The sequence below is a fragment of the Suncus etruscus genome, chromosome 1 (assembly GCF_024139225.1).
Source record: "Suncus etruscus isolate mSunEtr1 chromosome 1, mSunEtr1.pri.cur, whole genome shotgun sequence".
In the NCBI taxonomy this organism is placed as follows: domain Eukaryota; kingdom Metazoa; phylum Chordata; class Mammalia; order Eulipotyphla; family Soricidae; genus Suncus; species Suncus etruscus.
In genome coordinates, this window is record NC_064848.1 from 164,721,381 (window position 1) to 164,746,566 (window position 25,186).

A 25,186-nucleotide genomic window follows, 5' to 3' on the forward strand; every position below is an offset into this window, starting at 1 on the left:
CATTGTGGCTTGCTTGAGCAGGGGCTCTGACACCCAGGAGGACCCCACTCTCTTCTGAGGTCAGACAAGACGTGGGCCTTTCAGGCTGGATCTTGTGGTGTAGTAGATTTGGGGACTGGTGAACCCAGAAATGGAACCTTGCTTCTAAAGAGGCTGATGACTGAGGCAGCATCCAGGAGAAGGTGGGGATGGGGAGGGGGTCTGGGATGTTGGTGGGAAAGTTGTTGATGTGTGGGTTCGGCCCGGGCAGGGACCCTGCAGTGTGGGGGTGGCTGCCCCCTACCTGGTAACTACAAGGGAGGCACAGCAAAAGTTGGTGCAACCTATTCCCCTCCAGCCATCTCAGGGGCTGCTGCAGGCAGGGCTGGGAGGCAGAGACCATTTTCCAATAAAGTCAAGGTCAAATCCAGGCTTTGCTGGCCCCTGACGGACCCCTCAAGCCTGCCTTGCATTTCTTGGGCAGGCGAACCAGCTCTGTCTTGGAAGTCCAAGTCTCCTTTGGCTGTGGTCAGGGCCTGAGACCCCTGTGCCCACAATCAGACAGGCTCCTTGTGCCCATAATTGGGCCTTTTCAGAGAAGCAGTGTGGCTAGGCAGGCTCTGGCACCTTGCACTGTGTATCTCAGAACAACTTTCCCTGACAAAAATAAAGCCCATATAGATGCAATGTGGTTAAAATAAAATACATTTTATATAAATATCTCCATTGGGAAGGCCCCAGAGGTCCTCCAGGGCTGACTGGGATCAGGTTTTTAAATACGGACATATAAATAACTGTACATAAGGCAGCTAGTGAATAAAGATGGCGCCTCCTGGTGGTCACTAGAAGCAATGCGGTCAGAAGACGGTTCCCTCCTCAGACACTAGCCAAGTCTGGCTTTGCTGTGAGGGTTAGTCTCTGAGGGACCTGGGAGGCCACTTTTCTCTGTTCTCTGGAGCAGGGCAGACTCAAGAGAAATGGTTGCTCCACTCAGTCTAGACAGCTACTCCATGGCAGGTCAAGTAAAGCATTTGGAGCAATAGGATATGAGACTTAGGGCCACACTGTTCTGTTCCTCCATCCTTACTGGGACAGTGATGGCAGGAAATCAACAGTCGCTTCCATGCCTGCAGTTTCGACTTCACACTTCTTTGTGAAAGGGACCAGAGCTTCAGGATTATCGGGCAGCTCCAAGGCCTCATCCTTCCTTGCCTTGTGGGGAAACACAGCACCGAAGATATCCTCATGGTAGCGTTCCTGGCTCTAGGAAGCAAAGGCACAAATCAGCTCTGTGGGACTGGTGGCTTCTGACCATGATGCCCTAACAGGTCGGGTTACTCGGGTCCTCACTCCCCTCTCTCTCAGACACCAGCTTGGCTCAGCCATGTGTTGCTATAGTGCTCTCTGCTGAGCACCTCACCACTTCCCCAATATTTCTGTGTCTCAAAAAATCCCAGGGAGGGCCTGGAGAGATAGCACAGCAGTGTTTGCCTTGCAAGCAGCCGATCCAGGACCAAAGGTGGTTGGTTCGATTCCCGGTGTCCCATATGGTCCCCCGTGCCTGCCAGGAGCTATTTCTGAGCAGACAGCCAGGAGTAACCCCTGAGCACTGCCGGGTGTGGCCCAAAAACAAAACAAAAAAAAAATTCCAGGGAATGAGTCAAGTGTTGAGGAGATGCTGTGTGCTTTCACCCAAGCCTGAGAGGCCACAGTGTTGGGATACAGAGAAGTCCTGAAGCAAAGCTTTGTCCTTGTCTTCCTTTAAGCATATCTCAAACTTGATTGTCACTTTGTCACTTTGATTTTTAAGGGCTGTACCTGGCTGTGCTTAGGGTTTACTCCTGATTGTGATCAGGGGTTACTTCTAGAGGGATCTGAGGACCACACTAGGTGCTGGGGCTCTATCCAGCAGTGGTTGTATGCAATGTGGGCACCTTATCTGCTGTACTATCAATCAGTTTGGTGTCTCTCTCCCTCTTCTTTTGTGTGTGTTTTTGTTTGTTTTTGGGCCACACCCGGCAGCGCTCAAGGGTTACTCTTGGCTATATGCTCAAAATTCTCTCCTGGTAGGCTCGGGGGACTATATGGGATGCCAGGAATCTAACCTGGGTCTGTCCCAGGTGGCTGCATGTAAGGCAAACGTCCTCCCACTGTGCTATTGCTCCAGCCCCAGTCCTCTATTTTTAATTCTTTTGAGTAGTTACCAAAAAGATGCTGCATGGAGGCATTCTGAAAGCAGAGTGCTTGGGGCTTCTACTTGGTGACACAACTGAGCAGAAGAAAAGGCAGATCTCCTTTCAGCTGGCCTCTGAAGCAGGGCACACACCTGGGCCTCTAATACCTCCCAGGTATAATCTTCAGCACCTCCAAGAACCCTTTGGGTCCAGGACTACTGTGAGCCTGACCCTCCACTTCCAACCTCAGTCCTGGCTCCTTTCTTGTGCCCTCCACCTGCACCCCCAGAGCCCATAGCAGCTACCATACCTTAAGCTGGAAGAAATAATCCTCCACCTGCTCCTCGCTCAGGCTCAATGCAGCAGCCACCAGCTGCCTCAGGGTGTGGGCCACATCATGGGCCATGCACACGCCCCCACAGATGTAGATGTGACCTCGCTCCTCAAGTAACACACGAAGCACCTCGCCTTCCAGCCGCTCTCGCAGGATGTCCTGTACATAGACCTGAAATGGAGGAAACCATGGTCCAGGTCCTGCAGCCAGGCCCCAGGCCTGTTGGGATGATTCAGGGCTGGTGGGAAGTGCAACTAGCTGGGATTTTCCTTGTTGAGATCTGTGTCCCTCAACATCCTTGGACTTTACCGTTCATTCAGGAGGGGTCCATTCAGCCCTCTCCTCCATGGAGAAATGGGAACAGCTGTAGGCAGTTGTTATATACCTTTAAAAACACTTTTTTTTCCTTTCACCTTTTCTGAGTTAATTAGCACAAGTATCCTTAATTAGTCAACCCTGACCCTCAGGTGATTTATGTTAAACTCTGGCTAATAAATGTGGCTGGAAAAGCAGCAGGAAAAAAAAAAAAGGTTGGCTGGCTTAGTAAGATCCAAGAAGCTGGCCAATAAGCCCTGGCCAAAAATGTACCTTTTCCAGTGACTCTGATTTCTTGTGAAAAACTGCAAGCTGAGACCCCCACTCATTACAGAGTAGATACCCTCAAGACACTCTCACTCTCAGACTGCGGTTCCTATTGCACGTGAGAGCACTGGTTCTGAGAGGAGCCCTAAGAGGCCAGTTCACAGTTAGGGGTGTGTGGCAGCTGCTCCCCAGCTTGCTCAAGTATAAGCCATCCTGGACTACTTCTTTTCTGGAAGTCATGAATCCCAGGGGGTTAGCCCAGCATGCAACACTGATCTGTCTCTTCTGGAAGGTAAAAGAGGGAGTTTGATTGCACGCTCTGCTGCTCTAGCCTCTGCCTTCATCTTAGAGCAGGGATCTAAGTTGTCAGTTGTTGTTGTTTTGGTTTGGTTTTTTTTGTTTTGTTTTGGTTTTTGGCTTTTGGGCCACACCCGGCGGTGCTCAGGGGTTACTCCTGGCTGTCTGCTCAGAAATAGCTCCTGGCAGGCACGGGGGACCATATGGGACACTGGGATTCGAACCAACCACCTTTGGTCCTGGATCAGCTGCTTGCAAGGCAAATGCCGCTGTGCTATTTCTCCGGGTGTCAGTTGTTTTTGACTGCACTCACCTTGGGCTGGCCAGGCAGACGAGAATAGGCTGTGTGCACTTCATGCAGTACCCCCTTCTGGACCATCTCTAGCATCTCTTCCCGATAGAGGTGATCCTCCTCTGGGTGACGACACCCAAATACCAAGGTCAGACGGCCGCCCTGTAGCCCTGAAAGACCCAATAGGCTGCAGTGAGGAGTACGGCCACCAGGGGGCGGACGATGGTACCAGGCTGGATGCTGGTTCAGTTCTCTTTTCAAGCCCCCCAACTCCCATTTTCATAGAGGAGGCCCTGGGTATTTGGCTGCCTCGAATACAGCTACTTACAGAAACAAGAACCAACCAGAACCATACAGCCTACTGAAAGCTAAAAGGCAGGGTTTTCTTTAAATTTTTGAGTCATACCTAGAGGTGTTCTGGGACTCATTTCCAATAGTGCTGGGAGTTTATTAGGTACTGGGAATCAAACCCGAGGCTCCTTCATGCAAAACCCACACATTAGGCCTCTGAGTAATCTCACAGTCCCTGAAGCAAGGCTCTCCCTTGTACTGTGGCCACCAAGAGGAGGCTCCATGGGCAGGAGACAGCAAGCCTGACCCATGGGCCCACACAGGCTGAGGTCTTGCTGGGGACCAGGGAAAGCTGTGGGTAGGAGCTACAGTCCCAGCAGGTCAGCACTGGCAGCATGCCCCCTACCCACTCCTAGGCATGGAGAACCTCTCACCCCTGCAGAACGCTGGGGGTTCCCCTCACCTTTGTGTTCAGCTTCATAGAGACGCTGCTGCCAGAAACTGCGAAAGGGGGCAATGCCCGTGCCGGGGCCGACAAGGATGCAAGGTTGGGAAGGGTCCTGAGGCAGCTGGAAGTTGTTGGCACTGAAGGGGACAACAGGCCAGAATGGGGAGAGAGGTCAGGAGGATAGAATGGCCTGGGGGTTCACATGATGTTAGGGGTGTGAGGACAATAAGCTCATCTGATTTTCTGCTGGTCACACTACCCTCACCCTGGAAGCCTTCAGGAAAAGGTCCCATCCTTCTGGTTCCCAGTTTTTCCACTGTTTTCTGTTGTCTCTTTCCTAGACAGTGGATGACCCCTGAGACAGCCAGAGAGACTCATATGATCTCCAAGGTGCTGGGTCCAAGGCACCAATCCCAGATTCTTCTCTTTCACCCCAGGACTCCCAGGTGTCAAAGGGCCCGAGGGTAGGTGAAGGGGATTTACCTTCGCAAAAAGCAGGGTACAGGGTCTCCAGGCTTCAGGGTGCTGAGCCACGTGCTGCAGACGCCATGGTGCAGGGGACCCTGGCCACCTGCTAGGACAACAGTGTCTGAGCAATGCGCTCCTGGTGGCACCTCTGAGCATCACCTCCTCCCACCTTTAAGGAGGGTTTGTTTTTTTCTTCAAGTCTTTGTTTTTTGGTTTTTGGGTCACACCTGGCAGCACTCAGGGGTTCCTCCTGACACTACGCTCAGAAATTGCCCCCAGCAGGTTCGGGGACCATATGGGATGCTGGGATTCGAACAACCGTCCTATCTCTCCAGCCCCTGCTTGTTTGTATTTGGTTTTTGATTACACCCTGAGATTCTTAGAGATGATTGCTGGCTCTGCGCTTAGGGATCACTCCTAGCAGAGGTTGGGGAAGGTAATAATATGTGATGTCTGGGTCAGCACATGCAAGGTACTACACCTTACCCATCTCTCAGGCCCTGGTCCTGACTATCTGGCTAGACCAGAGTTGGGGAAAGAATGTTCAGACAAGTCCATGCTTTTGCCAGAAATGAAGTCTCAGAGGGGGAAGGAGACTCAGTCACAGCCACTCAGCTACTGGCAGCTACAGGACACAGCTTGGTATGACTGGCTCCTACCAGTGGCCTGTCCAAGCATCTCCAGGACCCTCCCAGTCATTGGGAATGGTCCTCATGGTGACCCATGAAGACAGCCCTTGCTGACAGGAACATAGATGATGCATCATCTCCTGAGTGTTGTCTGCTCCCACATCTCACCTTCTCCCCCAGGAGCCCTCCAAGGCTCATGAAACCCCTTAATGAAGGGACACAGTCCCTCCACTGGCCACTCTGTCCAATCTGAAAAGAGTGTTTGGCTTAGCTTTGCTCTCAGTGTCTGCGAGGCTATTCTCATTGAGCAGAGTCTATAGGGCCATGGTTGGCAAAACCAGCTCTCAGCTTTGCCAATTCAGGTGAGGCCAGTTCCATGAGTAAAATGTACATGAAGCAGCCAGAGTGGGGTAAGACCAACAGAGCAGATTGGGGGCTCCAGATCTAGTGAAGCCAGCCACATCCTCTGCCATCCACAGTCCTGGTCTCGATACCTCACGTATGCACTTAAGGTGTTTACTATTGCCCCACCTGCAAGAGAAGTTCTAGGAGGCAGGGCTGGCCCTGCAAAGCGAACTCCACTGAAGTCACCCAACTCAGGCTGAACTAGAATACCCTGAAGTATTCTGAAGCTCCTCTGGCATCAAACTTTGCATATTCTAGCTCATTCAACTGTCTCAACAGTAGGCAGGCCCAGGAGTTCAATGGGTGGCAAACTTAAATAGGGGGAAGATGGCTCACATGGGCTGGAGTGTGTGCTTTGCACATAGAGGCATGCAAAATACTCTGATCCCTGACACAGCACGGCCCTCCAGCACTGCAGAATCCAAGTGAGCAACACACCAAGAGTAGCGCCCAAGCACTGCTGGGTAAAGCCCAACAATAACAAAAAGAACTTCCGTAGGGAGGTGAAGACTCGAAGCTGGGAATGGGGCTTAGTAGTTGAAATTTTCTGCTTTGCATGTGCAAAGCTCAGTCCCAGATAACTGGGTGTCAGGCCCAACACCACACATGCAACCCTAACCCTTGAACCAACTAACTACATGCCACAGCCGAGGCAAGGTCTGACTCAGTTTCCCACTGTCTGCCTGCTTCCTCCCCCTGTAAACTGCAACCAGGAGTGTGCTCTGCGTCCAGCAAAGGCACCCCATACGTCGGGTTGCTGTTCCCAGCCCTGGAGCGTGTTGCTGGGGAGCAGCCTTACCTCGGGTGCGATAGGTGAGCACCGCCACGGTGAGGTGGAGCTCGGAGGGAGAGCGGGCCGCAGAGGAGCTGATGGAATAGTAGCGGGCTTTCAGTAGGGGGAGCTGCGAGAGCAGGAAGCTAGCCGGCACCCGCAGCGACGGGAATTCCTCCAGCACCTCCAAGAAGGTGGGACTGTGGGTGAACTTCCATTTGTTGTACTCCGAGGGCTGAAAGTCAGGCAAGGTGTGAGGGACGCACATATCACCCCAGTACAGTTAAAACCCGTCCTCATGCCCTTCCCACGCCGGCTGGACACCCGGACGCTGTCCAGGGTGCTGAGACTGACCCAAGCTGCCAAGGAAGCAATCAGTGCCCTGTAGGAAGCCAGGATGGTGGTGATTCTTGCGCTTAAAATGTCACCATGAGCCACTCGAGAAATCAGGTCTTAATTACAGTTAATTTTAGCTCAAGGCTTAGGAATCACGTGAGCCTGGGTTCAGGTCTGATCTGGAAGCCCTAGCTCCTGGGGATTTTTTTTTTTTTGTCCCAAATACTTAATTTTCTCGTGAATGGAGGAGAACATCTCTTAACTCATGAGGATATTAATCTTAAAAGAGAACATTTTCACCAAGGTAGTACAGTACAGCCCTTAGCTGGAATCCAAGAGATTAGCAATGATGATGCTGGGAAAACCAGGAACTAGAAAGACTTGAGTCTAGATTCATTCGTTCCCTTAAATACATTCATGAATTAGGGTGCTCAATGGGGAGTGCAAGCCTTGCAGGTGTAGGAACTGAGTTCAAGCCCCTTTGGCAAAGTAGAATACATTAATTTTTAAGAACTCATAACATTCTATTCTTATGAACCGATTGTTCTAGCTAACACCTGTCTGGGTCCATCTCCCCATGCATTCACACCCTTACTTGTCCACACTTGTGAAGTTCCAAGATTGCTCCAGGTTTGGGGAGCACAGAGACAGACAAGACACAGTGGTCAGGGTGGGTGTCCAGCTATAGTTCTGAGGAAGGACACTTTGGTTGTCTCCTGTAGACACTTCAAAATTTAGTTCATTTAGAACGATTATGTCCAGGGTCACACATGGAAACACAAGGGTACTTAACTGCCTGCAACCTTGGATGACTCTCACATATTCCTTGGAAGTGAAAGGCCAGCCCTGACCCTGAGTCCCCACCCAGCCTTCCTGCCAGTTCATTATCACCTGGCTCAGCTCCTCTAGTCTTCGCTTCTCATCCTCGTCTGTGGCAAGCAGCACTAGTTTCCGGAGCAATAGCTGGCTGGGGGGTGTGGTAATGTCCAGGAAGTAGGTGAGGGCCTGGCTGAGGGAGCAGGGGGGCAGCCGTCTGTCCTTCACCCAGTAGCTTCCTGAATAAGGAAGGAATCAGACAGGAACAAGAGCCATTAGAGGTTCCAAAGAGGCCTCTGAACCAGAAGCTCCGACTCTTTAGCTGCAGGGGAGGAGATGCTGAAGTTCTAGCCCAGGCAGCTGCAAAGAGCAGGAATAAGGTGTGGCAGAGGCAGGACTATAGAGCCGGCCATGTGCAGACATTCTGGCAAACTGGTTACATAGCAGAGTCCAAGTCTCTCTGGCTCAGACCCAGCCTTTCTCAGGACACACCAAGGTGGACAGCGATGCCACATGACTAAACCTATGAGGCATCACCTATGAGCAGCCTCTGCAGCTTCTTCTGTCTTTGCTCAGGGGGCATGTGGTACTGAGGGGAACTATGAAGATAATGCCAGGCATTGTGTCTTAATTTCCCTTCTGGCCACTCTCCCTGGGGTGCACATCTGTGAGAGAGAAATGTCTGGGTAGTCTGCTGGGAGGCTCTGGCCACAGGTATCTTTCCCTCCTCTAGAGCTGAGCCTAGACACTGGGATGTCTCCTGAGCACAGGAATGGGTGCTTGACCTTCCTGGGACAAGAACTATGGGAGCCAAGCCCTTCTGATCACTGATCTGCTTCACTTTCCATCATTGAAGGAAGAATAAATGAGGTGCTAGAGGCAGAAGCAAGAAGCAATGGCAGGCAAAGAGGTGACACATGGGACTGGGGACACTCAGAAGGATTAACCTTCTTGGCAGTCTGGACAAATCTAAATTTGGCATTTCTCCCTTCCTCCCTCTATCTGTTGCAGGAATGGAGGTGAAGGTCTCACGTGTATCTCCTTCTTGTGACTCCTCATTGGGCCCCTGGGTGGGAATCCTCATTGGGACTTTCTCTACCATTCTCCAAGGAAGGTTCTACCATCTCCACTGAGAAGCTGAGAAAACAGCTTCAGGCTTAGTGAATCTGCTCCCAATTTCAGAGCAAGGATTCAAGCTTCAAAGCTCACCATTCCCCTGTGCATATTACTCTATTATGTCTGTCATCCAGCAAATGGAGCACATCTTTCTTATAGAGACTAAAAACCCTGATGCATATAACATGCATGAGCTGGCACTGCCTAGCCAGTGCTCACTGCCTATCATCATCATCATTGAAATAACTACAAATGTCCTTGTGCCTGGGGCTCCTATACTAGGCAGTGAGCAGTCACTGGAGGATGACTCAATGGGCTGAGCATATGCTCTACAGGTAGGAGGCAAACTGGGCTCTTTCTATGGCCCTGCAAGGTCCTCTGAGCAGCACCAGAAGCAACCTCTGAGCACAGAGCCTGCAGTAGTAGCCCTTGAGCACTGCTGGATATGGCCCCAACATAGACAAATAAAGATGCAAATAAATATCTGGACAATAAATGAACCAGTCTATCCACAAAGATCAGGGGTAGATGAGAAAAAGAAAGAAAGAAGACACCCTTTCTCTGGTGTGGGAAGAGTCAAAAGAAGCTCCTTTTAATCTACCATTTCCTGTCCACCCATCCTGCAAGAGCACAGGGTCTAGCTGCTCCCAGTTCAAGACCCCAGCTGGCTTGGAGTGTGTTGTGTGTGTGTATGTGTGTGTGTGTGTGTGAGAGAGAGAGAGAGAGAGAGAGAGAGAGGGTGTCAGTGACAGAAGCCAGGCAGGCTCACCACTCTCGTCGAGGGTCTCCAAGCTCACGGGTTGGTGGGGTACAGAGCCATCTGCCAATCTTTCCAAGATGCCCTGGACCAGTGCTGGCTGGTTGCCTGCATAAACCCCGAGGTGGTCTCCAGGCAGGTAGCTCAGGCTGGGACAGTTTTTGCAGGAAAGTTCTACCAGGAGGACAGAGCGGCTGGAAGGAAAGACAAGGAGTCTCTGGAACTGCCACCAGGCTTCTCCTGGGTCCTTACTGAGGCGGGGAGGTGGGGGCATCTCCCTGGAAATGGACCTTCCTTTCCAAGCTTTCTATTTCCTTCCTGGACCCTGAGCATGGGTCTCTGGCTTGCATACAAGGCAGACCCTGGGGCTGGGGTACCAGGAGAGCCCAGGGCTCGCTGGGCTCTGTGGCTCCTCCATGGGGAGAGGTGGGATGCACCTTCCAGGGCCTATGTTGTTAACCACAGACTTCACTGAACAAAAGCACCACCCTCCCCAAGATATGTGGGCACTGGGACAAATTCCCCTTGAGCTCAGTACCAACCCTTTTCTTCTTTGAATAATAAGTAGTTTTCCCAGTGAATGACTAAACCTATTAGAGGTTTATTGGTAGAGAGCTCAGGTGGTAGGGCCCTGAGCTACTCAGTTCTCCAAGCATCATCAGTCTGGCTAAGGATAATTCAATAGAATCAGCAATGGCCCAGTACTTCTCCCCACAGATAATCTACAGATAAACCCTAATATTGGTCTACTCTGCCTGGGATTTGTCCTTCCAAACCAAAACTTTTTATGATGATCTGGGCTGTTATGGGCTGCCCTAGCTCTGTGCTCAGGCCTAATATCTCAGAGGAAAATGTAGAACTGGAGACTGCAAAGCATCCATTCAGACTGCTGGTATAGGGATTCAAGTTTAAACCCCAGCATTGCATGGTCCCCTCAGTAGGTGGGTGTAGGCCTGGAAGCCTCTGAGACTGCTGTATGTGTCATTGTGGCCCCCAGAACTGCCAGGTACCAGATAGCTGGGCCTGAGCATCAACCTGTCCAATCCAGTTGGCTGAGAATACCAGAAGTGGCCCTTAGCCAATTCCTGGGACACCCATGCATTAGTAATTTGCATTTTTTTGCTCCTCTTTTAGCTGAGTTGTGCAATAAAGAAAAAGATGAGGACCAAGTATGAGATTCTATGCTATAAGAGGGTATAGTACAGTAGATAGGGCAATTGCCTTACATGAGGCTGACCCAGGTTCAATTTCCAGCACCCCATATGGTCTCCCTAAGCCTGCAAGAAATAATTCCTGAGTGTAGAGTCAGGATTTACCCCTGAATATCACGGGATGTGGAACCCTCTCCCAATAAATTCTGTGCTGGGAAGGCCCTTGGCTGATGGAGACTAGATGAAAGGGCGTGGGAGTTACCCGCTAAGCTAATCTTAGATATGCTCATTGCTGACACCCAGAAACCATGGTCTCCTCTCCCTTGAAAGACAAACTTTCTCTAGGTCTTTCTTTCCTTCTCTAAAATCAGATCTACTTAAAACCACCCAGGAAGCCCCCCTCACCCTTCCCTACCTGGATTTTGGGCCCTGGAGAGGCTGCAGCGATTTGAGATTCACAGTGATCACATTCTTGGCGTGCATACTGCTGAGGGCTGTGGGGAGATGGGAAAGGCTTCTTTGGCATTGCTGGAGGTAGTGCCATGTGCTATGACCCTAGGACTTTGCTCCTGAGGCCCCAGCAGTGGTGCTGAGGTTTTCTTTCCTTTCTCCAATTCCACCTATTGTTTCTAGATCCCAAATAATAAAGCCCTCTGATCACGTGATAAAGAGGACAGAGAGATGTGCTGCGGTTGGGAACTGGGAGATGAGATGTAGGCACTAGATGTGGAGATCTGCGGGAAGGAGAGGAGCCCTCTCACTCCCAGTCCTGCAAACCTCTATACTTAGGCTCCAGAAAAGAGGAGGGGCTACATGCCAGCCCCTCCCCGACCTAGTTCCCACAAAGAGGACTCCACAGCTCAAGGGCCCAGTGCAGGAAGGCTGGACTCACATCCCAGCTGGCTCATGGAAGTGGTTGACCTCACTTCCCTCAGCTTCTATTTATGAACTGTTGTGCAGGATGAACCAGGGCTCATAGAGCAGGACATGTGTGTGTGTGTGTGTGTGTGTGTGTGTGTGTGTGTGTGTGTGCTCCCTAGACACACTTCTTCCTTGCTCTTGGATGCAACAAGAGAGATAATTGGGGGCCTGGGCCATGCCCTCTATTCCAAGGGCCCTAGTGGTGTCTGAGACCATACTTGGAGGATTCAGAATCCCTTCCCTGGGCAAAAAGGGCAGACAAGCTAGCTCCCGGGGTGTGTGGAAGAGGTAGCATAAGGGGTAAAGTACCTTTACTGAGGTCCCAAGGCTGTGAGTCCTGCACTAGCCTGTAGTGCTGTGGCTCCCACTTCACGTTGGAGCTGTAGCGTTTGGGGATCTCAATGTGGTTCTTGCCTCGGACATCAAAACTCTCACAGGCTGCCTGTAGGAAGAGGGAGCAGACAGAGTTTGCCACCATCTGGGCATTTCTGAGGTCCTTACTATTGGTGTGTTGGAGAACTCCAGGGCCCCATTTAAATATTGATCTCTGTACTGCATATTCACATCAGGAGGTAGCTGGGGGACCCCCACTACTCCAAGTCCACAGTGTAGGAGTTCACCTGTTCTAAAACAAGCTGGGTTTTCTTTCTTTTTTCTTTTCTTTTCTTTTCTTTTTGTTTTGGGGCCATACCCGCAATGGTCAGACTACTCCTGGCAAGTGCCCTACTCATTATCCTAATGTTTGGCCTGAATGCAGGAGCCTCTAAATCAGCATGGGTGAGCCACAGGCATGACTGAGATAATGAGAGAGGTCCAAAGGACTCAGCTGAGTGTATCCTCAGATTCTCTCTGGATGGAGACAGAAAAATCTAGAAGGTCAAGAAGCAATCTGTAAGAACTAGAAAATAGGGGCCGGGCGGTGGCGCTAGAGGTAAGGTGCCTGCCTTGCCTGTGCTAGCCTAGGACGGACCGTGGTTCGATCCCCCGGTGTCCCATATGGTCCCCCAAGCCAGGAGCGACTTCTGAGCGCATAGCCAGGAGTAACCCCTGAGCGTCACGGGGTGTGGCCCAAAAACCAAAAAAAAAAAAAAAAAAAAAAAAAAAAAAAAAAAGAACTGGAGCAATAGTACCAATTTACCTGCTTTGCATGCAAGAAAATTAGACTCAATCCCAGGAGTTACATATAGTCCCCAAAGAACCACCAGGAGTGATTCCTACATGCAAAGCTCTGAGCACTACTGGGCATGGCCATCCAAATAAAAAAGAAGTGACCTTTGTGATGAGGCTCCACTGAGGCAGGAGGGTGCCACTCCTTACATTGGAATATCTGCTCAGTCAAGCTTTTCTGTGCACTTAAGTCTGAACCACACCTGGAGGACAGACTCCTGGGACACTAGGCACAGAAGTATCCTCACCACCAGCCCTGTGTGTGCATCCCGGCAGTTCCCACTGTGAAACACACCTTGAAGGTTTGCACAGCCCAGCCACGAAATGCCTCCTCTTGTCCACTGAGTTCATCCCCTTCCCCTGTCGGGGTGAGCTGAGATGCCCCCAGGAGAGACAGCTTCTGGTCAATGTCTTGAGCAAAGGCGCAGAACTGAGGGTACATGCTGGAGCCGAGGCCAAACACGGCATACCTGCCCAAGATGACACACACAGACCAGGGTGAGCCACCGCATGAGCATCAACCAATGACTCCCAAGGCCAGTCTCTGGCCTTACTGGATGCAAGAACAACTAAGATCCCCTCACTCCCCCTCCACTTCTGCTCTTCTCTGACCTGGTCACAGGCTTGGTGTAGGCAAATGGAATTTTCAGCCTAGATACAGGATTTCCAGGGCTTTGATGGGCAAAGCAAGTGCTTGACAGTTGAGCTCTTTGTTTATTTTTTTTAAAGTATTTAGTGAATCTTCTGAGTATTGTTGGGGGAGATCAATGCATGTGATATATATCTCAACATGATGCCAAATACCAAAGTGTGAAGGTAGACAGAATATACACAATTTATGAGAGTTGTGAATATAATTATAAAATTGTTAAGGGGCAATTATGAATTATGAATAGAAATAAAAATGTGTTCCTTGTTCACAGTGTTTATCTTTTTTGAATTCTGTCATTAACTGGTGCACTATGAAAAAATTTTAGACACTTTGGGAAAGTATTTTCATTATTTATATCAGAACTAAAACATTTAACAGGATGATTTTGCTTACCTGTGGGATATAAAGCATAGTATGGGAATAACAGTTGCCCAGAAGCAATAGAAACAATGAGCATGAAAACTGGTTGACAGTAGGAAGTTTGCCAAGTGGGGATTGGGGGGATAGGCCAGAAAAGATACAATTCAGCATTGGTAGTGGAGGGAAGTGATCAATCTGGAGGAGATGAAAAGCTGAAAAGAGGTATAGAGTGTCTGCCTCTAAGAGCCAGGATGGAAACCTGGGAAACCTTTCGGAGGCAGGAGGGAAACTCGGAATATCAGTGGAAGGAAATGGCCATTGGTGAAGGGATGGGTGTTGGGACATTGTAGGACTAAAACTCTACTATACATAACTTTGTGACTTGAAAGTCCATGGTAATTCTATTTTAAAAGGTTTTTGTTTTGTTTTGGATCACACCCAGCAGTGCTCAGGAGTTACTCCTGGCTCTATGCTCAGAAATCACTCCTAGCAGGCTCAGGGGACCATATGGGATGCCAGGATTCGAACCACTGACTTTCTGCATGAAAGGCAAATGCCTTACCTCCATGCTATCTCTCCGGCCCCTATTTAAAAAGGTTTAATTTAGAAAAAGAAGAAATCCAGAATGTCCAGAGGGCATTCCTTCAGTGACCTTGGAGTCAATGACCTCTGACACCTGACCCCACACTCTGGGCTGGATATGGAGAGGGAACAGTCTTACCTGAACTTGTTGGTGAGCTTTTTCAACATAAAGAGGGATTTCTTCAATTTCTAGAAAGAGTGAGAAGCACAATTCTCAGGACTGATTGAACCAATACACTGCCCCTTTCAGATGACCCACAGCAAGTTCCAGACCTACAGAGTATTTCTATATGGTAACACCCAGTTGGGACTCAGGGACAAGTTCGACCAAAACAAATCAGGTGGCCCTCAAGGAAAGATGCTGAGCAGCTGAGCCCCCCCAGTCCTCAAGCTGCAGTGGAGGGAGACTTGTCTATCATCATGTTATTCCAGTAGGTTCCTAACAGGGTGAGAGACACACCCTTGTTTGGAATTTGAAAAACTGACACTGAGTATAGTGGGGTGGATGGAGGGGAAGGTTTCCGATTTTCCTGGAATAACCCTGAGAAGTTACTGGATCCTAGATGGTCCATGATCCAGCAAAAGGTGTCAAACCACTTTAAGAAGGTGAGGTGTTTTTTTTTGGGGGGGGGATATTCACACCCATCAGTGATCAGGGTTTACTCCTGGTTTTGCACTCAGGGTCACCCTGGCAAAGTTTGGGAGACCATATGGGATGCTGCAAATTGAACCCTGGTCAGCCACATGCAAGACAACACCAACCCACTGTTCAAGTCACAGACTGTATTTTTCATTTCTGAATATTTAAACTATTTAAATAACATTTTCCTGTCTTTTGAACATGAGGAAGGCAGTCTCTGGTGCTAATTGAGCTTTAACATCTTTCTAATGCTTGCCTTCTTTCTTTCTTGCCTTCTTTTTCTTTCTTTCTTTCTTTCTTTCTTTCTTTCTTTCTTTCTTTCTTTCTTTCTTTCTTTCTTTCTTTCTTTCTTTCTTTCTTTCTTTCTTTCTTTCCTTCCTTCCTTCCTTCCTTCCTTCCTTCCTTCCTTCCTTCCTTCCTTCCTTCTTTCTTTCTTTCTTTCTTTCTCTCTCTCTCTCTCTCTCTCTCTCTCTCTCTCTCTCTTTCTTTCTTTCTTTCTTTCTTTCTTTCTTTCTTTCTTTCACTTTTGGCAGGCAGCACATGTTTATTCTTTTTCTGTTGTTGTATTATTGTTTTCTTTTGGGACACATCCAGCAGTGCTTAGGGATTAATCCTGGTTCTGTGCTCAGGGATCATTCCTAGCAGTGCTCTGGGGACCATATGGGATGCCAGGGATTGAATCCAGGTCAGCTGCTTGTAAAATAAGCACTCTTCTTGCTGTGTTATCACTTCTTTTTCTTGTTTGTTTTTTGTTTTGGGGTCACACCCGGCAGTGCTCAGGGATTACTCCTGGCTCTATGCTCAGAAATCCCTCCTGGCAGGCTTGGGGGACTGTGACTCCACCCTGGATTTAGGTGTATCTACCTGAGACCCGCCCATTCCTCAGAGGGGTCTTGGGAAGCGGATATTACGTGTAAAGCGGATATTACGTGTATCTTTACCTGCAAGACCCCGCCCATTCCTGGGAGTGGTCTTGGGAAGGTTAGATAAGGCCTTTGGGCCAAGGGATTAGGGTCTTTTTGGTCCTTGGCCAGGATGGAGAGGAATTGGCATTTACCTGGATGGAGAGCTATGGCTGAGGGAGAAGCAAGAATGCAGGGCTGAATGCGTAAATGGTTAGCAGCCACATCTGTTGGCTAGGGCTAAATAAAGATGTTATCTTGGTATAATGTGTTACTGTGTGTTTTTACGTATTAAGCCTGTTTTTGAAAATGTATGGTCTGTATGTATGCTTTTGTGCTTGTGTGTAGGGAAGGTTAATAGGAACAGAAAGTTCCCCCCAAATAGTTTAAAAGTAAAGGAACACGAAAGTTCCGGAATAGTGCTTGGTAAAAAAGCATTAAAAGAATTTTAAGTTACAGGTGTATGGTATATTTTGCAGAAATGTTATGTTTTTGAAAAGGGCTGGTATGTTAATTTTCACTTTATTATGTTGTTGCTTTGGAAATATTACCCGCCTTTGGCTAAAGGTGGGGTCATATTACAAAAGCTTCATTTATATTTCAGAGAAGGGGGAGATGTGACTCCATCCCAGATATTACAAGTAATCTTACCTGCAAGGCAAACGCCCTACCTCCATGCTATCTCTCTGGCCCCTATTATCACTTCTTTAAAAAAAACAACAACAACACAGGGGTCCAGAAAGAAAGTTCTGGATGACCTTGTATCCTGCCAATCTTGGTTGTAACCCCTACAACCACCTTATGGTCCTTAACACCTCAGGGGTCACTCTTGAGCACAAAGCTAGAAATAGCCCCTGAGTACTATCAGGGTGGCCCAAACACACTTTTCCAAATATAGAGTCGGGAAAATGGCTCGAAGAGTCCACGTCTTACTTTGTCTATGGGAGTCCAGATTTGACCTCAGGTGCTCAAAGTTCTCTGAGCATTGCCAGGAGCAACCTCAAAGCATTGAGCAAAGAGGAGCCCCTAGCCCCAGTACTGAAACAAAAATAAACAGAATCAAGCAAAAAATAAAGAACCAAGTTAAAAGCCAACAAGGAGCCATGGAAATAGTTTAAAGAAATAGAACTCAGGCCTTGCAAGTATGAGGCCCAGACCTTAATCCCCTGCACAGTATACTCATTGATCCACACTCCTGTTCCTACAGTCAGGCTCAACACTGAACTGTCAGGTCCACGTAGGGTGGCTGAGCATTACCAGGAATGACCTAGGGGTCCCATGCACCACTGGAGAGGCCATTTCCCTCAAATACAGAAAATAAATAAATGAAATTCAATAACTGTTTTTGGTTGTGATAGGTTTATGGTTCTGCTGACTTTCCACTGGGAAGGTGCTATATAGCAATCTGTACTTTATTTTAGTTTTTGTTTGTTTGTTTTGTAAACTGGGGTAGTTTTTTAATGGAATGAAATTCACTAAAATGAGAGAGGAGAAAGAGGGGGAAATGCGTTCAAGAGAGAACACAGGCTTCTTCAAGTGGTAATAGGTAAGCAAACACACACACACACACACACACACACACACACACACACCTGAAAGTGATATAGAGGCATGTTCAAGGGAGAACATGGACTTCAAGAGCGAGCCTGATGCTCTGCACTTGAATTCTGTGGCTCCCTTTGAACATCCATCATTACATGAGGGAAGTCTGGGAACCCCCATATGGCTCACACACATACAGGTGACACATGGGAGAGTGAGGACCCCAAGGAGTGAAGCAAAGGGCCACAGTTAGGATAATCAGAGAGGCAGCACGCTTATTGTCCCTTATCATCCCCCAAAGAGCTTTGGTCCTCTTGAGGCCCTCTCCTACTCCCAGGCCCCTGGAACCTCTGGCACTCACCTGACCATTGCTGGGGGAATCTCCATTCCCGAATGTGCTGGTCACCACCAGTAACAGCTGCTCCTCCTCCAGGCTGTCAATTTGGTATTCGTCCATGCAGAGAACCTGCCACACAGGATGGGATGGAGTCAGCCCTGGGTATCCCACTGGTTGGGAGACCTCTGTGCTGTGTCTGTACTCTTGGAAGGGCACAGCAGGCCAAGGAGATGGCAGCTCTTTCACACCATCATTCCCCAGAGGTATTTGGGGTACCCTGCAGTGTTGGGGATGAAACCTGGGCCTCCCACTTGCCAGATTCATCAAACGAATGTCACCCCAGAGCAAACATGTCACCAGCCCTGGAGACTGTCCCTCCAGCAAACTAATACTGCTAGTGTGAATTCTGAGTGTTCATGGATTTTCCATCAAAGCAGGGTTGGCATAAAATTGACAATGCCTTTTGGGTTGCAGAACACAGCTGTTTGTCCTAAAAATAATCTCAGGGGCCAGAATAGGAGTTAAGATTCTTGCATGCTGGGGCCAGAGAGGTGGTGCTAAAAGTAAGGTGTCTGCCTTGCAAGCGATAGCCAAGGAAGGACCATGGTTTGATCTCCTGGCATCCCATATGGTCCCCCCAAGCCAGGGACAATTTCTGAGCTCTTAGCCAGGAGTAACTCCTGAGCATCAAACGTATGTGGCCCAAAAATACAAAAAAAGAAAAAAAAAAAAGATTCTTGCATGTAGCCAACCATGGTTCTTTCCCAGGTAATACAAGCATGCAAGAGTCAGGAGTAGCTTCCGAGCACCACCAGATGTGGCCCCAAATCTCCCTGTCACTCCCAAAAGTCCTCAATAATTTCTAATGAGATGTATCCCCACAAGGCCATTGTCTGCCCTTTATGTCTGAAAGCTTTATAAAGGAGAAAATATCAGTGATGGAGGAACTGCTGTCTGCCTTGGGATTTTGTTTTAGCTGATTCATCCCTTACCTTTCTCTGGGCTGCATAAAACTTGGTTTTATTGGGCAAGTGTTTCTCTAACTGTATTCACCGGAGCACCACGAGAAACGTATTGACTGTAAGTGTGGGAACTCCTGAACACAATCTCTACTTCATTCACAGATTCATAAAGTACAGCAGCATTTCTCTGAGGCAGCAGGGGCAAAGCAAGCATGTTTAACTTCTCTCAGACTTCTCTGCACATGGGTAGATAATAGGGTCATTTGAGTGGATTACCTTGGGGTTGAAGGCACAGCTGAACAGGTCCCCTAGGTCCCGGGCCAGCATTTCCGATCGCCCTGTCTCTGTTGCAAAGAGGATCGTAGCTCTGACTCGGAATGCCATGGTCTTGTGCATCAGGACAGAGGAAAAAAGTACGGCCCTGCAGGACAGACAGACAGATACATGGACCCTGTGGGTTCAGCAGCTTCCAAGAAGGGCATGGGGGCAGTATTGGGTCAGCATCCAAGCATGGCAAATGAAAGGAGGTGGTATCTACCTCTCTAATAGTCAACAGTGATGGAGACCCTCACCCCCACCCCACTGCCCAGCCCCTGATGAAAGGGGGAGCTCAAAGTCAGCCAAGATGGCTCATTTGCTGGACTTTCCTAATGGAGGGAGTGGACTCCCCAGACATCTTTCTCTTAGCTCCCTTATTCCCAAGCTCTGCAGGGGACTGAGCAGAGGGAGGAACTGTAGGTACAACACCAGTACCAGCTGCTGCCACTCACTTAACCAAGACTCTGAAGTGAATCTCATTTCTGCGAGGTCTCCGCTTCCCATCTGTCCAGACGTGAGTTTTCCAGGCTTCCACCTGCAGGAAAGAAGACAGGTGTGAGGGCTAGGAGGAGCCTGGCTTAGATTGGTCTGGTGATCCAGGAGAAGCAGTTGACCCCTTTGACTATAGGAGAGGTGGGCCAGTGAGCAGGTGCTATTCTCTGCACTTCTCTGCACCCCAGGATATGTCTGTCTCCCTCAGAGTGGCAGCCTCAGTGTCCAGCACAGAGGCTGACACTGTGGTCAGTCTGCTGACTGTATTCTCGCTACTGGGCCCTGGAAGAAAGGGGTTCCATCTCTCCTTTATTTTCAGTGTCTTATCGTAGGAAAGCTCTAGAATGTATAGTTTGAACTGTGATACTTTTTACTGGGTCAAGGGGATTTGGGTCACATCCTGCTGTGATCAGGGCTTACTCTTGGCTCTGAGCTCAGGATCACTCCAGGTGGGGTTTGGGAGCTGGGGATCAAATCTGGGTCAGCCATGTACCAGGCAAGTGTCTCCACACCAAATCATTGTCCCCACACTATTCCCACACCAAATAAAGTCCTATTTGACTATGGGTGAGCTTGTTTCAGCATCAGGGTGGCTGAGTGTACTCTGGGCTGGGTGATGGCTGCACTGTTGCTTCCTTTCCTATCCTGGAGCTCGTTCCTAGGCTGTTAAGTGTCAGAAGGGGGAAGCTGTACACTCCAGAGTGCATGGCAGGAAACAACACCAGAACCCACAGCCTGCATATCAGGCACAAGAGCCAGGCTCTTATTTGTAAGACCCATGACTCTCCAGCCTCCTGGGGTGGGAAGTGCAGTGACTCCTGGGAACTTCCAACACATCAAAGCACTGGACCAGTAGGTGCATGAGAGGTATCTGCTTCCTTCCTCCACTCTGCTATTTTTTTCCTTTTTGTACCACACCCTGTGGTGTTCAGGACTCACTCCTGGCTCTGCACTCAGGATTCACTCTTGGTGGGCTCAGGGGTTCATATGGGATACCAAAAATGGAATTCAGGTCAGGCTAGAGCATGCAAGGCAAGAGCCCTATAGGTGTACTATCACATTGTCCTCATTCCTTCCTCTTCTCTGAGTGGACAAAACCTGCTCAGCTCCCTTAAGCCAAGCCTAAACATCACTAAATGGACCACATTTTCTCTCTGTGGCCTTGCAGGTATGTTGGGCACATACGTATGTGTGCACATCCCTGTAGATGTGTGAACACTATTCACACATAAATTGCCTTTCCCATGCCTGTGCTCCCAAGGTAGAGAGGAGAGAAGGCCTTGTCCTCACCTGATAGTAGTAGAAAGGGGACAAGACGTAGCTTATCATCTCCTGGTGGAACACAGGGGTGATGCTCCCAGATATTGGGGGGACCAGCCAAATCCAATCAGCTGGGCAACCCCCACGGGCCCGGTACTCGCTCTGCATGTATTTCATGAAAGATTCAGAGGCTGAGTGGTGGTCCATGATGGTGACATTTTGCTTCTGAAACAGATGAAGGTGAAAAGCAGAGTGACAGATGAGTTGGCATCTGGAGTGGGGACCATGGCCACAACCTCTTCCCCATCCACAGACTGGAAAAGAGTTCCCAAAGCATCTACAACCTTACATGGCTCCACACAGGCTGCCCACAGAGCAAAGAGACACAGGTTCCTGAGAAAGAGTGGCACATGAGAGAGAAGGTACTGTCAGTCCAACATCAACCAGCTGGGGGTCAAAGGCAGAGGATGTCACTTAGGGTAGCAAGGGTATTCCTGATCTGGTCTGTCATGTGGATGAGGCTTCTCCTTCACCTGTTTAGCACAGTTTGTTGGTTTTGTCATCCAGGACCATTCATGCTTCTGGATTCAGAGTAGAATAATGGCCCGGCAAGAGAGGGTCTGCTAAAGTGCCTTTTAGTCCACAAGCAAAGCCATGATGGAAGGAAAAAGCTAGGATATCTGGAATAAGGGAGTGAGTGTCCTGGACAAGAGTGGCAGAATTCAAGGTCTAACAAAGGAAGCTAGAAGAATAAGGGGTGAGGGGCCCCTCTCAGAAGAGGAGGAACCATCAACGGATGATTTGTGGGAAGCGGAAAGCACAGGCAAAAGCCCTATGGTGGGAGATATGTGAATGAGTTTGCAAAGTAACAAGAATTCCTGCATATCTGGAATGGAGGAGAATATGGAATAAGCCCTGTAGATGGTTTGGCTGTAAGGAAAAGAAAGAAAAGTGGGGAGGGATTGATAGTAGAGCAGATAGGGAAAGAAAGGGAAGGGAGGGAAGAAAGGGTAAGGAAGGGGAGAGGTGTGGAGGAGAAGGAAGGGAAGGGAAGGAAGGGAAGAAAAAAGAAGGAGAGGGAGGGAAAGGAAAGGAATGGGAGAGGAAGGGAAGAGAGGGAAGAAAAGGGAAAGAAAAGGAAGGGAAAGGGAGGGCAGGGAAGGAGAAGGAAAAAAAATAGCCATGTAGTAGCTGGGAGCAATATGGTTTTGGGGGGTAGGGGTAGAAATTGTTTAGTTGCATTGAGAGTTATTCCAGCTCATTAGTACATTAATAGGAGTGACTGCACTAGAGAGGAGGCCCTGATGTTGCAGGAGACAGAGAGGACAGTTTCAGCAGTAAAAACTGGGACATGACAGGACTCAGTGCTCCAGTAGAGTGGCTGACCTGTTTGGGAGGGAAAGAGATGCCTGTGGCTATGAGCATTCATACCAACACCAGAGGCTGGAGAGTCAGCCAGAGGGCCAGTTAATCTCTGTAACTTCCGCACCACGCCTTACATAGCCCAGATGTCCAGTCATCGCTTGAAACACAAACAAGTGAGCAGTGCAGTGAGAGGGAAATTGAGCAGGAGGCTAGTGGTTGTACCAGACCATTCTCTAACCTGGAAACTATGAAGCACGGCGATGTTGACTTCAATAACAGCTCGGTCTTTCCAGAGGGAGGCCAGCTTGTGTGTCTCCAGGCCCATCCTTCGGCCCACTTCCTGTAATGGCAGAGACATAGGTGTGAGGAAATTCCTAGACAATGCCCATCTAAGCCAGACCCATACCAGTCCCACCTGAAGGTCCATGTTACCTCCAGGATATTGTAGCGCTGGACGTCACAGAAGTCCCGGACCCCAATCTCTGTGCCCATGTACCAGCCATTGAAGGGACACCCCGGGAACTCAAGGCCACCTGCTTCCAGCAGCATATTGGCCACTGCAGGCAGAGTGTACCACTTCAGCCCCAGCTCCTGGAACCACTCGTACCTGGTGGTATAATTACAGCCTTCACGTTTGCCCTCTTTCACAACATCCAATCCCCGAAAAAAGAGCTCCAGGAAAAGGCAACAGATACAAGAGGTGGATCCTGTGCATTAGCAATCATGCACTTGATATGCATTTATTTACCCACTCACTCATGCCAACTTATAGCAATAGGCCCTGGGCTAAACAGCAAGGATCTAGCATAGAGAATAAGGACTCTGGTGTAGAGAGCCTGGGCTCACACTTGGCCTCACCCCTCACTGATATTATTTTGCCTCTCTAAATCCCCATCAGTGACATATAAAAGCATCAAACTTGGGATTATTATTACACATATTGAGAATGGATCACTGATATGGTAGGTACTCAACCAGGAGTTGAGGGGGAATTGCTGAAGGCAGAAGCCATATACTGACCCTCAAAGAGCTTTCAGTCTAGCGTCTAGACTCTGAACAGAAATGAAATAGCAGGGTCTGTGTTAGAGTGAGGGAGGAGATGCCTCCTCTAGGCCGGGAATCAAGAAGGCTGCTGGGGAGTGGAGGTCAGGGAACAACAGGGAATGTCATGACAACAAGATGTGAAGCCGCATAGTTATGAGGAAAGAGCACCTCAGAAAGAGAGTAGACTAGAGCATGTGCAAAGGTTCTGAGGTGGGGCAGAGCCCTGTATATTCAGGGAACAAAAATGAGTCCAGTCCAGTGCCTGCTACAGAGTGCGCCTCAAAACACACAAGAATGTCAGTCTGTGAGTATTGTCTGTAGAAGGAGCTAAGCCAAGAACTCTGTTTTCTTTTTTTCCTTTATTTTTTTCTAAAGTTTGAGGTCACACCTGGTGATGCTCAGGGATTACTCCTGGCTCTGTACTCAGGAATCATTTCTGATAGTTCTCAGTTGGACCAATGGGATGCTGGGGATTAGGTTAGCCATGTGCACGGCCAGTGCTCTATATACTGAACTATCTTTCCAATACCAAGCGCTGTTTTCTTTCATATTAGAGGGTTGGGGTGGAAGGTACACTTGGCAGGATTCAAGGGTCCCCTGTGCTACACCCTGCAGTGCTCAGGAGCCTTTAGGGAGTCAGGGATAGAACATAGGGCTTTATCATGCCAGCCAAGTGCTAGTACCCAGTGAGCCCCATCCCTCCCATGGAGGGGAGGCTCTTTAGTACTGTAGTCTTATAACCCATGCTATAATTAGTAGAGAGTTAGCAGAAAGATTAGCCAGTGAATCCTCAGCTACTCAGTGTTGTAACTTCAGATCTGCCTAAGGGTTTCTCCTGTGGTTACTGCTCTGGACTTCTAGGGCCCTATTGTTCTGACCTCTGCTTTTCCAAAGTGCTAATCCATCCCCGAGGGCCTGAGGCCTGAGACTCAAGCTCAAAATCACTTTCCAAGGTATTAAAGACAGCCCTGAGCCTGCTCTTGGGGTATCAGCAGATACTGATGGGAGTTTGGGGGGAGCCCTGGGTTTCCCGAAAACAAAGAAACAGCACATGTGAACTCACTCCCTCCATCTCCCGAAGCCACTTACTTTGGATGCTCCATAGGCACCTCAAGCACCAGGTCAGGAGGAATTTCAAAGAGTTCTGGGTCGCGGCCATCGGCTTGCAGGACCAGTGGCACCACATCAAAGCGTCCATACTTAGGCTTCCAGCCCAGGTCGATGCACAGCTGGGATGAGAGGGGCTGTGAACATGCAGACACAGGCCTGTGCCCTCCCCGTCCTCTTTGTGCGCCCCTGTCCGCACCTGGGTGAACTCCACGCAGGCCGGGTCCCCGCGGATCGTGCCATCGGGCATCTGGTAGCCTGCATAGCGGATGAGCTGCGAGTTCCACACTCGGAAGTCATGCTTCCCATCACTCCGCTGGGGGAACACAGTGATGGCCGACCTTCGCCAAGGCCAGGATATGGTGTTTACCACCTGGGCCCCAGGCCTCCTAGCCACCCCCTGCAGCCCCTCCATGCTCTTGCCCCACTGCTTCCCAAATCACACTCCTGCTCTGTCTGGCCTCCATATAATGTGCTCACTTCCAGACACATGCTCTCCCTTCTTTCCCCTACAGCTCTTACGTTTCCTTCAAAACCCACACGGAGATTGCCTCTCCAGGAAGCAATCCACAGCTACAAGGTAGGAACAATTCACAGCTGCAACATAGTTCCCTGCCTGCAGCCGGATCCTATGCTAGGTCCCCAATCCGCTCGCACTGAGTGTTGCTGAACAAACAAAACTAAAGGA

General features: G+C 49.3%; 2 protein-coding genes across 2 annotated transcripts in view; both read right to left on the reverse strand.

The window, feature by feature from the left end:
- The window catches only part of PIGS (phosphatidylinositol glycan anchor biosynthesis class S), a 1,033,024-nt gene that overhangs the window by 247,058 nt on the left and 760,780 nt on the right, over window positions 1–25,186 (reverse strand). The window lies entirely within an intron of this gene.
- NOS2 (nitric oxide synthase 2) overlaps window positions 1–25,186 on the reverse strand; it is a 38,495-nt gene that overhangs the window by 444 nt on the left and 12,865 nt on the right. Inside the window, exons 8-28 of the mRNA XM_049789007.1 lie at window positions 24,698–24,839; window positions 24,481–24,620; window positions 22,780–22,954; window positions 22,586–22,687; window positions 21,013–21,207; window positions 19,683–19,765; window positions 19,189–19,333; window positions 17,975–18,079; window positions 14,669–14,718; window positions 13,231–13,405; window positions 12,078–12,210; window positions 11,263–11,341; window positions 9,709–9,890; window positions 7,899–8,062; window positions 6,699–6,906; window positions 4,881–4,968; window positions 4,413–4,534; window positions 3,680–3,828; window positions 2,464–2,658; window positions 1,067–1,242; window positions 138–290 (exon numbers count right to left, since the gene is read on the reverse strand). Coding sequence (XP_049644964.1) covers window positions 138–290; window positions 1,067–1,242; window positions 2,464–2,658; window positions 3,680–3,828; window positions 4,413–4,534; window positions 4,881–4,968; window positions 6,699–6,906; window positions 7,899–8,062; window positions 9,709–9,890; window positions 11,263–11,341; window positions 12,078–12,210; window positions 13,231–13,405; window positions 14,669–14,718; window positions 17,975–18,079; window positions 19,189–19,333; window positions 19,683–19,765; window positions 21,013–21,207; window positions 22,586–22,687; window positions 22,780–22,954; window positions 24,481–24,620; window positions 24,698–24,839 — 2,961 coding nt within the window. The remainder of the gene's footprint in view (window positions 1–137; window positions 291–1,066; window positions 1,243–2,463; window positions 2,659–3,679; window positions 3,829–4,412; window positions 4,535–4,880; window positions 4,969–6,698; window positions 6,907–7,898; window positions 8,063–9,708; window positions 9,891–11,262; window positions 11,342–12,077; window positions 12,211–13,230; window positions 13,406–14,668; window positions 14,719–17,974; window positions 18,080–19,188; window positions 19,334–19,682; window positions 19,766–21,012; window positions 21,208–22,585; window positions 22,688–22,779; window positions 22,955–24,480; window positions 24,621–24,697; window positions 24,840–25,186) is intronic.